Below are 19,706 nucleotides of genomic sequence, written 5' to 3' on the forward strand. Positions count from 1 at the left end.
CAAGAATTCTATGTAATAAAATGTCTATACAAATAAATACAAAATATTCTTTCATTAGTACAGAAATTCTAAGTGATAAAGCACTGTCAGTTTATTTGGTAGTTTTTTGTTTTTATTGATAGACGAAGTAACAATGTACCTTACAATCAATTAAATCTTATATTCAAGGAAATACAATGTTTCCAAAGTTTCATAGGAAAATATTGTTTAAAAAGGCAAAAACTAATCATACCATATTTTTTCAGTTCAGAAAACAGTATCACTATCACAAAATCACTATAAATACCTTGTGTTGCTAGAATAATCCCACATGGCCACATCTAGGAAGCTCCGAACCCAGGTCTTAGAGGGCTCCTTGAGAAATTTTTGCTGGTAGATCCCTACTACAAGATCCTCTACAGTGAGAAGTTCTAGATCTTGCCTGATTTCTTCCATTGGTAAACAGAAACACACATACAATTAGTAAGTTTAGGTACACAGAACATGTACATCAAAATGGAAACACAGATATTAAAATGCATTTGAGCAGTGACCCAGTTTAACTAACCTGATGACTTCTCCATATGCTTCAAACACCAGTTGACTCTGGCTCTATCATCAGACTGGAGAAGGGAAAAAAATTTTACTTATTTTCTCCTATCTTCTGTTACTTTTAATTAATGTGGTCCTTTCAAACTGGGGGAAGGGGAAGGAGGAGGGGTAATGATGGTGAGAAGGGAGAGACTGAACAGTCTGTGACAACTAAACAAGAACTGTAAAACAGAGCAACATATTCTAGAAAATACTGCTAATAATAACCAGTTATGCTCATAAAGCAATGTTAATATACTTTATGAACGGCAAGTGAGACTTAGGGTAAACAAATGAAGAAACCGATGTTCAGAAAAAGATAAATAAGGTGATTTGTGTTCATGGTGACACTAATAAACAGTAAGGTTAAACCCAATTCTATGACACCTAGCCTAGAAGAACTTAGACAAAACAAAGAATAAAGATTACAAAAGGAAGATCAAGGGACTGCTACAAAAACAATTTTGAACAAACAATTCTCTTGCCTAGGAGAATAGGTGTACAGACTAGAAATCCATCCTTCAGAGTAAGAACAATTGAAGATGTTTCAGAAGGAGGAACTAAAAACATGAGATTGACCGAAGCTGAAATACATTCAGTTTTTGCAGTCTTCAAAATCCCTCCAATACCAGAGAGATTTAGAAGAAAAAGCATTATACCTAATTACATTCAAAATAAGAATGAACATATATATTTTAATACACAGGCAAAAGTTATTTCTTTGGGTATCTTTCATGGATCTTTTGGTTTCTAATTAATGACTTAAAAGAAATTCTTATGTTGAAATTACCTTGCAGTAGACAGGTGGCCAGTTCCCTGAATTTGGATGAATGAATCTATAAAGGTTTTGTAACACCATTGCTTGGTCATGCCCAGATTCAAAGTTTGAAATAGGAATCTTGTGACTAGAATCACCTGAAGGAAATAAAAAGTAGGTAGGAGTTAAAAATTTGACTAAGACAAATATTATGGAGTAGGTATAGAAGTAAGGGTACAGGAAGGGAGTAGTGGATAACTTATATTTAAGCACTTGTACCAAGCCTGCTTATGGTTAGGTACTTTACATATTTTATCCCATAATCTTATGAGGTAGACAATATATACATATTAGAAAAGAGATAACTGAGAAACACAGAAGTTAGCAGTAAGTTAACTGAGAAACACAAAAGTTAGCAGTAAGTTAATAGCTGGTGAACAGTGGAGTCAGGACTCAAACCGAGGTTAAGTGAAAGAGCCTATATAGTGTTTTCACTATTCCTACGTGGCCTTTCATGAATGTGGTTTATTAATAAGGCTGGAGACCTTGATAGTAATGACTGCTTTTTAAAAGACTGTACGATGAATACTTCTACTTCCAGTAAAATATGGACCAAGTAATTCAGACCAAACTGCCCACAAAAATTTAGGATGTCAATAGCACCTGCAGTAGCAAGGAATTATTAGATCAAGATGCAAAATATTATAAAATCCAGAGAGGTGAGTCTAGCTCTGGGGGCAGTTTTCCCCCTGGAGTAAGTTGCTAATTCCAGAAGAGGAAGTTTAATGGCTGAGATAAAAAAAAAAACTAACAGGGCAGGAACACAACTCCACCCATCAACAGACAAGCTGCTTAAAGTCTTCCTGAGCCCTGAGCTGCCTCTAAACACACCCCTTGACACAGCCCTGCCCACCAGAGGGACAAGACCCAGCTCCACACACCAGTGGGCAGGCACCAATCCCTCCCACCAGGAAGCCTGTACAGGACTCTTAGACTAGCCTCACCTACCACAGGGAAGACACCAGAAGAGGAACCACAAACCTAAAGCCTATGGGGCCGTAAACACAGAAAGTTAGACAAAATGAGATGGCAGAAGAATATGTTCCAGATGAAGGAACAAGATAAAAACTCGAGAAGCACAACTAAGTGAAGTGGAGATAGGCAATCTACCTGAAAAAGAATTGAGTGTAATGATAGTAAAAATGACCCAAGATCTCAGAAAAAGAATGGAGACACAGACCAAGAAGACAGAAGAAATGCTCAACAAAGAGCTAGAAAATATATAAGAACAAACAGAGTGGAACAATACAATACCTGAAATGAAAAATACACTGGGAAGAATAAACAGCAGAATAAATGAGGCAGAATAATAGATAAGTGAGCTGGAAGACAGAATAGTAGAAATCAATGCCACGGAACAGAATAAAGAAAAAAAGAATGAAAAGAAATGAAAACAGTTTAAGAGACCTCTGGGACAACATTAAATGCACAAACATTCGCGTGATTGGGGTCCCAGAAGGAGAAGAGAGAGAAAAAGGACCTGAGAAAACATTTGAAAAGATAGTAGCTGAAAAATTCCCTAACATGGGAAAGGAAACAATCACCCAAGTCCAGGAAGTGCAGCGAGTACCATATAGCATAAATCCAAGGAGGAATGTGCCGAGACACGTTAATCAATTTGACAAAAATTAAGGACAAAAAGAAAATATTAAAAGCAACAAGGGAAAAGCAACAAATAACCTACAAGAAAATCCCCATAAGGTTATCATCTGATTGTTCAGCTGAAACTCTGCAAGCCAGAAGGGAGTGACATAATATACTTAAAGTGATGAAAGGGAGAAACCTACAACCAAAAATACTCTACCCAGCAAGGTTCTCATTTAGATTTGACATAGAAATCAAAAGCTTTACAGACAAGCAAAAGTTGATAGAATTCAGCACCACCAAACCTGATGTACAACAAACGCTAAAGGAAATTCTCTAGGTGGAAAAGACCACCAGAATACAAGAAAATTACAAATGGGTAATCTCACCAGTAAAGGTAAATATACAATAAAGGTAGGAAATCATCCACCTACAAATATGGTATCAAAACCAGCAATCCTGACATGAGGAGAGTACAAATGCAGGACACTGGAAATGCATTTGAAGCTGAGAGACCAGCAGCTTAAAACAAACTTGTATGTATATACACTGCTATATCAAAACCTCATAGTAACCTCAAACCAAAAATCTACAATAGATATATACACAAAAAAGAAAAAATCAAACACAACACTAAAGATAGTCATCAAATCACAAGAGAACAAGAGAAAGGTTAGAAAGAAGACCTACAGAAACAAATCCAAAACAACTAACAAAATGGCAATAAGACCATACATATGGGTAATTACCTTAAATGTAAATGGATCAAATGTTCCAACCAAAAGACACACCCTGGCTGAATGGATACAAAAACAAGACCTATATATATATATCCTACAAGAGACCCAATTCGGATCTAGGGACACATACAGACTGAAAGTGGTGAGAGGATGGAAAAAGGTATTCCATGCAAAAGGAAATCAAAGGAAAGCTGGAGTAACAATACTCATATCAGACAAAGTAGACTTCAAAATAAAGACTGTTACAAGAGACAAAGAAGGACACTACATAATGATCAAAGGATCAATCCAAGATGATTTAACAATTATAAATATATATGCAGCCAACACAGGAGTGCTTTGATACATAAGGCAAATGCTAACAGCCATAAAAGGAGAAATCGACAGTAACACAATTAAGAGTAAAGAACTTTAACTCCCCACTTAAATCTATGAATAGATTATCCAGACTGAAAATCAGTAAGGAAACACAGGCCTTAAATTACACATTAGACCAGAAAGACTTAATTGATGTTTATAGAGCATTCCATCCAAAAGCAGCACAATACTCATTCTTCTCAAGTGCACATGGAACATTCTCCAGGATAGATCACATGCTGGGCCACAAAGTAAGCTTGGGTAAAGTTAAGAAAACTGAAATCATATCAAGCATCTTTTCCAACCACAACACTAGGATATTAAAAAAAATCAACTATAAGAAAAAAAAATGTAAAAACCGAAAACACTCAGAGGTTAAGCAATATGCTAGTAAACAACCAATGGATCACCAAAGAAATCAAAGAGGAAATCAAAATATACCTAGAAGCAAATGAAAATGAAAGCATGACTATCCAAAACCTATAGGACTCAGCAAAAGCAGTTCTAAGAGGTAAGTTGACAGCAATACAATCTTACATCAGCAAACAAGAAAAATCTCAAATAAGCAACCCAACCTTATACCTAAAGCAACTAAAAGAAAAAGAACAAACAAAACCCAAAGTTAGCAGAAGGAAAGAAATCATAAAGATGAGAGCAGAAATAAATGAAAGAGAGACAAAGCAAACAACAGAAAAGATCAATGAAACCAAAAGCTGGTTCTTTGAAAAGGTAAACAAAATTGATAAGCCTTTAGCCAGACTCAAAAAGAAAAAGAAGGAGAGGGTTCAAATCAATAAAATTAGAAATGAAAAAGACGTTACAACAGACACCAAGGAAATACAAAGGATCATAAGAGACTACTACAAGCAAGTGTATGCCAATAAAATGGACAACCTAGAAGAAAAGGACAAATTCTTAGAAAGGTACAATCTCCCAAAACTGAACCAGGAAAAATAGAAAATATGAACAGACCAATCACAAGTATTGAAATTGAAACTGTGATTTAAAAACTCACAACAAACAAAAGTGCAGGACCAGATGGCTTCACAGGTGAATTCTATCAAACATTTAGGGAAGAGTTAACACCTATCCTTCTGAAACTCTTCCAAAAAATGGCAGGGGAAGGCATACTTCCAAACACATTCTATGAGGCCACCATCACCCTGATACCAAAATCAGACAAAGATACCACAAAAAAAGAAAATTAGAGGCCAAAATCACTGATGAACATAGACACAAAAATCCTCAACAAAATACTAGCAAACCAAATCCAACAATACATTAAAAGGATAATACACCACGATCAAGTGGGATTTATCCCAGGGATGCAAGGATTTTTCAATATCCACAAATCAATCAGTGTGATACACCACATTAACAAATTGAAGAAGAAAAACCATATGATCATCTCAATAGATGTAGAAAAAACTTCTGACAAAATCCAACACCATTTATGATAAAAACTCTCCTGCAAGTGGGCACAGAGGGAACATAACAAACCCAACATCATACTCAATGGTGAAAACATGAAATCATTTCCTCTAAGATCAGGTACAAGACGAGGAGGTTGACTCTCCCCACTTTTATTCAACATAATTTGGAAGTCCTAGTCACAGCAATCAGAGAAGAAAAAGAAAGTAATCCAAATTGGAAAAGAAGTAGTACAACTGTCACTGTTCACAGATGACATGATACCATACATAAGAAATCATAAAGATGCTATGAGAAAACTACTAGTGCTCATCAATTCGGTAAAGTTGCAGGATACAAAATTAATACACAAAATCTTTTGCATTTCTATACACTAACAACAAAAGATCAGAAAGTGAAATTAAGGAAACAACCCCATTTACCATTACATCAAAAAGAATAAAATACCTAGGAATAAATCTACCTAAGGAGGCAAAAGGCCTTTACTCTGAAAACTATAAGACACTGATGAAAGAAATCGAAGATGAAAAACAAACAGATGGAAAGATATACTGTGTTCCTGGACTGGAAGAATCAATATTGTCAAAATGACTATACTACCAAAGGTAGTCTACAGATTCAGTGCAATCCCTATCAAATTACTAATGGCAGATCTAGAACAAAAGATTTAAAATTTGTACAGAAACACAAAAGACCCTGAATAGCCAAAGCAATCTTGAGAAAGAAAAACAGAGTTGGAGGAATCAGGCTCCCTAACTTCAGACTACACTACAAAGCTATAGTCATCAAAACACTATGGTGCTGGCAAAAAGACAGACTTATAGCTCAATGGAATAGGACAGAAAGCCCAGAAATAAACCCATGCACCTATGGTCAATGAATCTACGACAAAGAAGGCAAGAATGTATAATGGAGAAAAGACAGTCTCTTCAATAAGTGGTGCTGGGAAAACTACACAGCTACATGTAAAGGAATGAAATTAGAACATTCTCTAACACCATACACAAAAATAAATTCAAAATGGATTAAAGACCTCAATGTAAGACTGGATACTATAAAAGTTTTAGAGGAAAACATAGGCAGAACACTCTTTGACATAAGTTGCAGCAATATCTTTTTGGATTCACCTCCTAGAGTAATGAAAACAAAAATAATAAATAAATTAGACTGAATTAAACTTAAAAGCTTTTGCACAGCAAAGGAAACCATAAACAAAAAGACAACCCACAGAATGGGAGAAAACATTTCCAAATGAGGTGACCAACAATGCATTAATCTCCCAAATCTACAAACAGCTCATGCAGCTCAGCCTCAAAAAAATAAACAACCCATTCAAAAAATGGGTAGAACCCTGAATAGCCAAAGCCATCTTGAGAACGAAAAATGGAGCTGGAGGAATCAGGCTCCCTGACTTCAGACTATACTACAAAGCTACAGCAATCAAGACAGTATGGTACTGGCACAAACACAGAAATACAGATCAATGGAACAGGATAGAAAGCCCAGAGATAAAACCATGCACATACAGACACCTTATCTTTGATAAAGGAGGCAAGAATATACAGTGGAGAAAAGACAGCCTCTTCAATAAGTGGTGCTGGGAAAACTGGACCGCTACATGTAAAAGTATGAAATTAGAACACTCCCTAACATCATACACAAAAATAAACTCAAAATGGATTAAAGACCTAAATGTAAGGCCAGACACTATCAAACTCTTAGAGGAAAATATCGGCAGAACACTCTATGACATAAATCACAGCAAGATCCTTTTTGACCCACCTCGTAGAGAAATGGAAATAAAAACAAAAATCAACAAATGGGACCTAATGAATCTTCAAAGCTTTTGCACAGCAAAGGAAACCATAAACAGGACCAAAAGACAACCCTCAGAATGGAAGAAAATATTTGCAAATGAAGTAACTGACAAAGGATTAATCTCCATAATTCACAAGCAGTTCATGCACTCAATAACAAAAAGACAAACAAAAACCCAATCCAAAAATGGGCAGAAGACCGAAATAGACATTTCTCCAAAGAAGATATACAGATTGCCCACAAACACATGAAAGAACGCTCAACATCATTAATCATTAGAGAAATGCAAATCAAAACTACAATGAGATATGATCTCACACCGGTCAGAATAGCCATCACCAAAAAAATCTAGAAACAATAAATCCTGGAGAGGGTGTGGAGAAAAGGGAACACTCTTGCCCTGTTGGTGGGAATGCAAAGTGATACAGCCACTATGGAGAACAGTATGGAGGTTCCTTAAAAATCTACAAATAGAATTACCATACGACCCAGCAATCCCACTACTGGGCATATACCCTGAGAAAACCATAATTCAAAAAGAGTCATGTACCAAAATGTTCATTTCAGCACTATTTACAATAGCCAGGACATGGAAGCAACCTAAGTGTCCATCAACAGATGAGTGGATAAAGAAGATGTGGCACATATATACAATGGAGTATTACTCAGCCATAAAAGGAAACGAAATTGAGTTATTTGTAGTGAGGTGGATGGAACTAGAGTCTGTCATAGAGCATGAAGTAAGTCAGAAGGAGAAAAACAAATACCGTATGCTAACACATATATATGGAATCTAAGAAAAAAAAAAGTTCATGAAGAACCTAGGGGTAAGATGGGAATAAAGACACAGACCTACTAGAGAATGGACTTGAGGATATGGGGAGGGGGAAGGGTAAGCTCTGACAAAGTGAGAGAGTGGCATGGGCATATATACACTACCAAACGTAAAATAGATAGCAAGTAGGAAGCAGCTGCATAGCACAGGGAGATCAGGTTGGTGGTTTGTGACCACCTAGAGGGGTGGGAGAGGGAGGGTGGGAAGAGATATGGGAACATATGTATATGTATAACTGATTCACTTTGTTATAAAGCAGAAACTAACACACCATTGTAAAGCAATTATACTCCAATAAAGATGTTAAAAAAAAATGGATAGGTTGTTTGGCCTGAGGCAACCGAACACTGGAGCCTACCTGTGCTGTTTTGTGGGGCTAATGGCAGACTCTGGGAGGGCTCACACCAAGGAGTACTTCCCAGAACTTCTGCTGCCAGTGTCCTTGTCCCCATGGTGAGCCACAGCCACCCCCCGCCTCTGCAGGAGACCCTCCAACACTAGCAGAGATAAAGCTGTCCATGAATCATCTTTGGAGAGGATTTGCAGATGCCAGTGTCTATTGGTGCTGGTGACTACAGCAAGAAGAGTTTCAGAATCTCCCTCAGTTCCTGACTTAAAAGGGCTTAGGATCACAGAAGTTTCTCCAGAAGAGACTCTTGCAATCTCCTTCCTGGAGGGTAAAAACCCAACAACCAATATTTGGAAGGTAAGTAGAGGAAGCAAGCTAGAGTATGCAATGTGATAAAACTGAAAAAATTCAACAACTTGGGGTAAACAAGATTTGGTATCTGGATCCCAACTCAGAGGCAGGCCTGCCAAGCTTGCAGCGTTGCTCTTGGGGTAAATGTGTTAACCATCTAAAGAGCATACAGAGAGCTTTAAGACTAGGGCAGTGCGAAAGTACCACTGGATAACTTCTCCATCGGTGAAGGAACCATCCAAAGCTGCTACACAGAAAAAGAGAACTACAATTCTGGGAAGTGGTCAAAAAGTAAAAGTTACTATTAGAATTGCCGTGTGGATGAAAGGCTCTTGGTGCTGCAGCCAGGAGTCAGTGCTGTGCCTCTGAGGTGGGAGAGCCAACTTCAGGACACTGGTCAACAAGAGAGCTCCCAGCTCCACATAATATCAAACGGCGAAAATCTCCCAGAGATCTCCATCTCAACGACAGCACCCAGCTTCACTCAACAACCAGCAAGCTACAGTGCTGGACATCCTATGCCAAACAACTAGCAAAACAGGAACACAACCCCACCCATTAGCAGAAAGGCTGCCTAAAATCATAATAAGTCCACAGACACCCCAAAACACACCACCAGATGTGGACCTGCCCACCAGAAAGACAAGATCCAGTCTCATCCACCAGAACACAGGCACTAGTCCCTTCCACCAGGAAGCCTACACAACCCACTGAACCAACCTTAGCCACTGGGGACAGACACCAAAAACAACGGGAACTACGAACCTGCAGCCTGCAAAAAGGAGACCCCAAACACAGTAAGATAAACAAAATGAGAAGACAGAAAAACACACAGCAGATGAAGGAGCAAGATAAAAACCCACCAGACCTAACAAATGAAGAGGAAATGGGCAATCTACCTGAAAAAGAATTCAGAATAATGATAGTAAAGATCATCCAAAATCTTGGAAATAGAATAAAGAAAATGCAAGAAACATTTAACAAGGACCTAGAAGAACTAAAGATGAAACAAACAACAATGAAAAACACAATAAATGAAATGAAAAACACTCTACATGGGATCAATAGCAGAATAACTGAGGCAGAAGAACGGATAAGTGACCTGGAAGATAAAATAGTGGAAATAACTACTGCAGAGCAGAATAAAGAAAAAAGAATGAAAAGAATTGAGGACAGTCTCAGAGATCTCTGGGACAACATTAAACGCACTAACATTCGAATTATAGGGGTTCCAGAAGAAGAGAAAAAGAAAGGGACTGAGAAAATATTTGAAGAGATTATAGTTGAAAACTTCCCTAATATGGGAAAGGAAATAGTTAATCAAGTCCAGGAAGCACAGAGAGTCACATACAGGATAAATCCAAGGAGAAATACGCCAAGACACATATTAATCAAACTGTCAAAAATTAAATACACAGAAAGCATATTAAAAGCAGCAAGGGGAAAACAACAGATAACACACAGGGGAATCCCCATAAGGTTAACAGCTGATCTTTCAGCAGAAACTGCAAGCCAGAAGGGACTGGCAGGACATATTTAAAGTGATGAAGGGGAAAAAACCTGCAACCAAGATTACTCTACCCAGCAAGTATCTCATTCAGATTTGATGGAGAAATTAAAACCTTTACAGACAAGCAAAAGCTGAGAGAGTTCAGCAACACCAAACCAGCTTTACAACAAATGATAAAGGAACTTCTCTAGGCAAGAAACACAAGAGAAGGAAAAGACCTACAATAACGAACCCAAAACAATTTACAAAATGGGAATAGGAACACACATATCGATAATTACCTTAAATGTAAATGGACTAAATGCTCCCACCAAAAGACACAGATTGGCTGAATGGATACAAAAACAAGACCCATATATATGCTGTCTACAAGAGACCCACTTCAGACCTAGAGACACATACAGACTGAAAGTAAGGGGATGGAAAAAGATATTCCATGCAAATGGAAACCAAAAGAAAGTTGGAGTAGCAATTCTCATATCAGACAAAATAGACTTTAAAATAAAGACTATTAGAAGAGACAAAGAAGAACACTACATAATGATCAAGGGATCGATCCAACAAGAAGATATAACAATTGTAAATATTTATGCACCCAACATAGGAGCACCTCAATACATAAGGCAAATACTAACAGCCATAAAAGGGGAAATTGACAGTAACACATTCATACTAGGGGACTTTAACACCCCACTTTTACCAATGGACAGATCATCCAAAATGAAAATAAATAAGGAAACACAAGCTTTAAATGATACATTAAACAAGATGGACTTAATTGATATTTATAGGACACTCCATCCAAAAACAACAGAATACACATTTTTCTCAAGTGCTCATGGAACATTCTCCAGGATAGATCATATCTTGGGTCACAAATCAAGCCTTGGTAAATTTAAGAAAATTGAAATTGTATCAAGTATCTTTTCTGACAACAATGCTATGAGACTAGATATCAATTACAGGAAAAGATCTGTATAAAATACAAACACATGGAGGCTGAACAATACACTACTTAATAACGAAGTGATCACTGAAGAAATCAAAGAGGGAATAAAGAATTACCTAGAAACAAATGACAATGGAGACACAACAACCCAAAACCTATGGGATACAGCAAAAGCAGTTCTAAGAGGGAAGTTTATAGCAATACAAGCTTACCTTAAGAAACAGGAAACATCTCGAATAAACAACCTAACCTTGCACCTAAAGCAATTAGAGAAAGAAGAACAAAACAACCCCAAAGTTAGCAGAAGGAAAGAAATCATAAAAATCAGATCAGAAATAAATGAAAAAGAAATGAAGGAAACGATAGCAAAGATCAATAAAACTAAAAGCTGGCTCTTTGAGAAGATAAACAAAATAGATAAACCATTAGCCAGACTCATCAAGAAAAAAAGGGAGAAGACTCAAATCAATAGAATTAGAAATGAAAAAGGAGAAGTAACAACTGACACTGCAGAAATACAAAAGATCATGAGAGATTACTACAAGCAACTCTATGCCAATAAAATGGACAACCTGGAAGAAATGGACAAATTCTTAGAAAGGCACAACCTGCCTGCCAAGACTGAACCAGGAAGAAATAGAAACTATGAACAGACCAATCACAAGCACTGAAATTGAAACTGTGATTAAAAATCTTCCAACAAACAAAAGCCCAGGACCAGACGGCTTCACAGGCGAATTCTATCATACATTTAGAGATGAGCTAACACCTATACTGCTCAAACTCTTCCAAAATATAGCAGAGGGAGGAACACTCCCAAACTCATTCTACGAGGCCACCATCACCCTGATAACAAAACCAGACAAGGATGTCACAAACAAAGAAAACTACATGAACATAGATGCAAAAATCCTCAACAAAATACTAGCAAACAGAATCCAACAGCACATTAAAAGGATCATACACCATGATCAAGTGGGGTTTATTCCAGGAATGCAAGGATTCTTCAATATACGCAAATCTATCAATGTGATAAACCATATTAACAAACTGAAGGAGAAAAACCACATGATCATCTCAATAGATGCAGAGAAAGCTTTCGACAAAATTCAACACCCACTTATGATAAAAACCCTGCAGAAAGTAGGCATAGAGGGAACTGTCCCTCAACGTTATAAAGGCCATATATGACAAACCCACAGCCAACATCGTCCTCAATGGTGAAAAACTGAAAGCATTTCCACTAAGATCAGGAACAAGACAAGGTTGCCCACTCTCACCACTCTTATTCAACATAGTTTTGGAAGTTTTAGCCACAGCAATCAGAGAAGAAAAGGAAATAAAAGGAATCCAAATTGGAAAAGAAGAAGTAAAGCTGTCACTGTTTGCAGATGACCTGATACTATACATAGAGAATCCTAAAGATGCTACCAGAAAACTACTAGAGCTAATCAATGAATTTGGTAAAGTTGCAGGATGCAAAATTAATGCACAGAAATCTCTGGCATTCCTAGACACTAATGATGAAAAATCTGAATGTGAAATCAAGAAAACACTCCCATTTACCACTGCAACAAAGAGAATAAAATATCTAGGAATAAACCTACCTAAGGAGACAAAAGACCTGTATGCAGAAAATTATAAGACACTGATGAAGAAATTAAAGATGATACAAATAGATGGAGAGATATACCACGTTCTTGGATTGGAAGAATCAACATTGTGAAAATGACTCTAGTACCCAAAGCAATCTACAAATTCAATGCAATCCCTATCAAACTACCAATGGCATTTTTCACAGAACTGGAACAAAAAATTTCACAACATGTATGGAAACACAAAAGCCCCCAAATAGCCAAAGCAATCTTGAGAATGAAAAACGGAGCTGGAGGAATCAGGCTCCCTGACTTCAGAGTATACTACAAAGCTACAGTAATCAAGAGAGTATGGTACTAGCACAAAAACAGAAAGATAGATCAATGGAACAGGATAGAAAGCCCAGAGATATGCCCACCCACACATGGTCACCTTATCTTTGATAAAGGAGGCAGGAATGTACAGTGGAGAAAGGACAGCCTCTTCAATAAGTGGTGCTGGGAAAACTGGACAGGTACGTGTAAAAGTATGAGATTAGATCACTCCCTAACACCATACACAAAAATAAGCTCAAAATGGATTCAAGATCTAAATGTAAGGCCAGAAACTATCAAACTCTTAGAGGAAAACATAGGCAGAACACTCTATGACATAAATCACAGCAAGTTCCTTTTTGCCCCACCTCCTAGAGAAATGGAAATAAAAACAAACAAATGAGACCTAATGAAACTTCAAAGCTTTTGCACAGCAAAGGAAACCATCAACAAGACCAAAAGACAACCCTCAGAGTGGGAGAAAATATTTGCAAATGAAGTAACTGACAAAGGATTAATTTCCTAAATTTACAAGCAGCTCATACAGCTCAATAACAAAAAACAACCCAATCCAAAAATGGGCAGAAGACCTAAATAGACATTTCTCCAAAGAAGATATACAGACTGCCAACAAACACATGAAGGAACGCTCAACATCATCAATCATTAGAGAAATGCAAATTGAAACTACAATGAGATATCATCTCACACCAGTCAGAATGGCCATCATCAAAAAACCTAGAAACAATAAATGCTGGAGAGGATGTGGAGAAAAGGGAACACCATTGCACTGCTGGTGGGAATGTGAATTGGTACAGCCACTATGGAGAACAGTATGGAGGTTCCTTAAAAAAACTACAAATAAAACTACCATATGACCCAGCAATCCCCACTACTGGGCACATACCCTGAGAAAACCATAATTCAAAAAGACTCACGTACCAGAATGTTCATTGCAGCTCTATTTACAATAGCCCGGAGATGGAAACAACCTAAGTGCCCATCATCGGATGAATGGATAAAGAAGATGTGGCACATATATACAATGGAATATTATTCAGCCATAAAAAGAAACGAAATTAACTATTTGTAATGAGGTGGATAGACCTAGAGTCTGTCATACAGAGTGAAGTCAGAAAGAGAAAAACAGATACCATATGCTAACACATATATATGGAATTTAAGAAAAAAAATGTCATGAAGAACCTAGGAGTAAGACAGGAGTAAAGACACAGACCTACTAGAGAACAGACTTGAGGATATGGGGAGCGGGAAGAGTGAGCTGTGACAAAGCGAGAGAGAGGCATGGACATATATACACTACCAAACGTAAGGTAGATAGCTAGTGGGAAGCAGCCGCATAGCACAGGGGGATCACCTCGGTGCTTTGTGACAGCCTGGAGGGGTGGGATAGGGAGGGTGGGAGGGAGGGAGATGCAAGACGGAAGAGATATGGGAACATATGTATATGTATAACTGATTCACTTTGTTATAAAGCAGAAACTAACATACCATTGTAAAGCAATTTTACCCCAATAAAGATGTTAAAAAAAAATGGATAGTAGGCCTAAAGATGTATTTCTCCAAAGAAGACATACAGATGGCCAAAAAGCACGTGAAAAGATGCTCAACATCACTAATTATTAGAGAAATGTAAACCAAAACTACAGTGAGTTATTACCTCACACTCGTCAGAATGGCTATCATCAAAAAGTTTACAAACAATAAATGCTGGAGAGGGTGCGGAGAAAAGGGAACCCTCCTAAACTCTTGCTGGGAATGTAAACTGGTACAACCATTATGGAGAAGAGTATGGAGGTTTCTTAAAAAACTAAAAATAGAGCTGCCATATGATCTAGCAATCGCACTCCTGGGCATATATCCAGAGAAAACCGTATTTCAAAAAGATACATGCACCCCAGTGTTCACTGCAGCACTATTTCAAATAGCCAAGACACGGAAGCAACCTAAATGTCCATCGAAAGAGCAATGGATAAAGATGTGGTACACATATACAGCGGAATATACTCAGCCATAAGAAAGAATAATATAATGCCATTTGCATCAACATGGATGGACGCAGAGAATATTATATTCAGTGAAGTAAGCCAAAGACAAATATCATATGATATTCCTTATATGTTGAATCTAAAAAAGAAAAATGATACAAATGAACTTACAAAAAGATTCATAGACTCAGAAAACAAATTTATGGTTACCAAAGGGGAAAGGTGGGGGGGGAGGGATAAATTAGGAGTTTGGGATTAACATATACACGCTACCATACATAAAATTGACAATTAACAAGGATCTACTGTATAGCACAGGGAACTCTACTCGATACTCTGTAATAACCTATATGGGAAAAGAATCTGAAGAAGAATAGACATATGTATAACTATATCAGTTTTCTGTATACCTGAAACTAACACAATGTTGTAAATCAACTATATTCCAATATAAAATAAAAATTAAAGAAGCAGCTGTGGTATATATATATGCATAGGACGACTACTCAGCCACAGAAAAGAACACAATTCTGCCATGTGCAGCAACGTGGATGGACTTGGAGGGCACTATGCTAAGTGAAGAAGCCAGACAGAGAGAGGTCAATACTGCATGACATCGCTTATATGTGGATCTAAAAAAACAAACTAGCGAATATAGCATAAAAGAAGCAAACTCACACATATAAAGAACTAACCAGTGGCTACCAGTGGGAGAGGTGCAATATAGGAGTGGGGGAGTGGGAGGTACAAAGTACTGGCTGTAAGACAGGATCAAGAATGTATTGTACAACATAGAGAATATAGCCAATATTCGTAGTATCTGTAAGTAGAAAGTAATCTTTAAAATTGCATAACATTTAAAATTTTAAAAATATAAAAATACATAAACACCCCCTTAAAAAAAACCCAAATCCTGAGATTAGAATCCTGTGGTTCCAAATCCTGAGATTCTAAATCTCAACAAGCTTTTTGTGAAGCATGATAAACTGATTCTGAATTGTATGTGGAAAAGCAAAAAGTCAAGAATAACCACAATATTCCAAAAGAACAAAGTCAAGTAAATATGATCAAAATATCATGTTTAACATATGACATGGGCACCAAAAATCAAGCAGGTCTATAGAACAGAAGATATCAGAAAGACTCATGCATAAAATGAAACGTGATATGATACAGGTGGCACTACATATGGGGAAAAATTGATTATTCAATAAAATACGCCGAGACAACTGATTATCCACATGTGAAAAAAACGGAACCGAATCTTTTCCTCACATCATACATAAGTCAATTCCAGGTGGAATAAGAACTTGGAACTATAGAAGAAAATAAATATATCTTCATGGCCTTCAAGTAGAAGGGAAATCTTAAATAAGACCAAAAAACCCCACAACCATGATGGAAAAGATACATTTACTGAACTAAAAATAAAAACTTCTGTTCACTAAAATACACCATAAAGAGAGTAAAAAAATGCAAGGCACAAACTGCAAACAGGTATCTGCACACAATTAAAACAATCAATAAAAACATATTATAAACTTCCATAAACCAAAAAAAGATGAAAAACAATCCAATGGAAAAATGGGGAAAAGACATTGTTGAGTTAAAAAAAATACAAGTAAAGAAATATACACAATATATTAAATCAAAGTTCAAGCAGAATTAAATACACCATTTAAATATGTATTTATCATAAAATTATTCATAAAACAAAGGAACTAACACAAAATTCAGAACAGTGGTTCCCTTAAGAGGGAGGATGAAATCAGGGAAAAATATAGGGGTCTTCAATGATAACAGCAATGTGCTATTTCTTCAGCTGACTGATCAGCAGGTGCACTGCTGATCATTAATACTCTTTCCATCTTAAGTGAATGTTATGATGTTCTTGTGTATGAAGCTTCATTTTAAAAGCTGACAGACCTTTTGTACAGGAAGCTAAAAGCAGTTTCTAAGGCTTTGCTCCTTTTAAAGCAGAGCTTCTCTCTCAAAAATCATTAATTAGTGAAATAGATAGAAACAGAGTTGCTCTGGGGAAGTGTGGGAGAATGAGATGGGCCCAAACCTCCTACCTCCTCCTCCCCACTCCAACACACACACACAGAACCTGCACTCTCCTTCAGAGGAACATACGGGTTGGGGGGGGGGGGAGTCTGTATCAAAATCTCTTCCAATCTTGAAATTCTTCGATATTATGTGCTAAACCGTAATGCCCATGAAGCCTTCGCTTGATTTCACTTGTAACTACTTCTTAAAAGGTCAGATAGCACAGGAGCATTTGAAACATCTACATGCACATTCCTTAACGTCTAATCAAATTGTAACCACATCAAATTTTAATTGCTTCAGTGTGTTACTGTATGAAACATGGTCTTTTCCCAAATATCAGCTTGATTACACTAGCCTGGGCATTTTTAGTTATTATGTCGACATAGCTGTCACTCTAATACACTCATTTGTCTTATTTAACTGGCACATTTCTCAGGGTTATCAAATTGGCAATTTAAGACACGCTTAAATTTGTGAGCTCCAAGGATCTTAGGTCTCCTGAATGAAAAACATTGTGCTCAGTTTTAATTAGTCTGAAAAAAAACTCAAGAAAACATTCCTAGAGTCCTTAATAGGTTTGTTTCTAAGAACCACACTTTCTCTACAAATTGTGAAATTTTTTGTTCTAGTCGTGTGAAAAATGCCATTGGTAGTTTGATAGGGATTGCACTGAATCTGTAGATTGCTTTGGGTAGTATAGTCATTTTCACAATGTTGATTCTTCCAATCCAAGAACATGGTATATCCCTCCATCTGTTTGTATCATCCTTAATTTCTTTCATCAGTGTCTTAAAGTTTTCTTTAAGACCTTTCTATACAGGTCTTTTGTCTTCTTAGGTAGGTTTATTCCTAGGTATTTTATTCTTTTTGTTCCAATGGTAAATGGGAGGATGCTCAACATCACTAACCATTAGAGAAATGCAAATCAAAACTACAATGAGGTATCACCTCACACCAGTCAGAATGGTCATCAGTAAATGCTGGAGAGGGTGTGGAGAAAAGGGAACCCTCTTGCACTGCTGGTGGGAATGTAAATTGATACAGCCACTATGGAGAACAGTATGGAGGTTCCTTAAAAAAACTAAAAATGGAACTACCATACGACCCAGCAATGCCACTACTGGGCATATACCCTTAGAAAACCATAATTCAAAAAGAGTCATGTACCACAATGTTCATTGGAGCTCTATTTACAATATCCAGGACATGGAAGCAACCTAAGTGTCCACTGACAGATGAATGGATAAAGAAGATGTGGCACATATATACAATGGAATATTACTCAGCCATAAAAAGAAATGAAATTATTTGTAGTGAGGTGGATGGACCTAGAGTCTGTCATACAGAGTGAAGTAAGTCAGAAACAGAAAAACAAATACCATGTGCTAACACATATATATGGAATCTAAAGAAAAAAAAAGGTTCTGAAGAACCTAGGGGCAGGACAGGAATAAAGATGCAGATGTAGAGAACGGACTTGAGGACACGGGGAGGGGGAAGGGTAGCTGGGACGAAGTGAGACAGTGGCATGGACATATATACACTACCAAATGTAAAACAGATAGCTAGTGGGAAGCAGCCAGATAGCACAGGGAGATCAGCTCGGTGCTTTGTGACCACCTAGAGGGGTGGGATAGGGAGGGAGGGAGGGAGACACAAGAGGGAGGAGATATGGGGATATATGTATATGTATAGCTGATTCACTTTATTATAAAGCAGAAACTAACACACCATTGTAAAGCAATTATACCCCAATAAAAATGTTAGAAAAAAAAGAACCACACTTTCTGTTAATCAGTTAATTTGGAAAGACTGTAAAAATAAGCCTTTAAAAATAATTTTTTTAAAAATTTAATCAGAAACAAAATAAACAGTAAAGGGGCATTCTCACAAATGAGTGTCTGGCACATAGAGATTCCAATGCACTCATCAGATGAACAAACCAGAAAAAGAACTTAAGTAAAAATGTGAAATTAATTCACCAGCTAAGTTTCTATTTTTGGTTTTACCACTACCTATTTTGTCAAATAACCTCAGACAATGTAACACTTGAGATTAGCTAGGTTCACACCTCAAAGTTACAACAGAACTTTTATTCTATAATTTTTTTCATTCAAAGCTACAAACTTACTAAAAAAAATTGCCTTAAACTCCTTGTTCCAAGGCCTACAGCCCTGATCCCAGGCAAACAAAAAAAGGACTAGGACATATTTTTCACTAAGACTGGAAAAAACTCAAAGGACATAACCAAAAATGAGTCTAAAATATTCTCTTCACTTATAAAGAACAATATAAGTATTACAAAACAGCTGCTTGTTATGGCAGATTTGAAAAACTTATTTCTAATTTCAAACACTTCTACCGGCTAATTGCCTACATTTTTAAGAAAAATACTGACATTTTGAATACAACTTAAAAAGCAAA

At 37.0% G+C, this 19,706-nt stretch overlaps 1 protein-coding gene across 1 annotated transcript in view; it reads right to left on the reverse strand.

Annotated features, from left to right (window-relative positions):
- The window catches only part of MAEL (maelstrom spermatogenic transposon silencer), a 121,457-nt gene that overhangs the window by 29,835 nt on the left and 71,916 nt on the right, over positions 1-19,706 (reverse strand). The window contains exons 10-12 of the mRNA XM_089911720.1: positions 1,361-1,485; positions 548-602; positions 287-428 (exon numbers count right to left, since the gene is read on the reverse strand). Coding sequence (XP_089767846.1) covers positions 287-428; positions 548-602; positions 1,361-1,485 — 322 coding nt within the window. The remainder of the gene's footprint in view (positions 1-286; positions 429-547; positions 603-1,360; positions 1,486-19,706) is intronic.

This window comes from Delphinapterus leucas, chromosome 1, assembly GCF_059928025.1.
Source record: "Delphinapterus leucas isolate spDelLeu-1000000601 "Yukka" chromosome 1, BTC_Dleu_Yukka2, whole genome shotgun sequence".
NCBI lineage: Eukaryota > Metazoa > Chordata > Mammalia > Artiodactyla > Monodontidae > Delphinapterus > Delphinapterus leucas.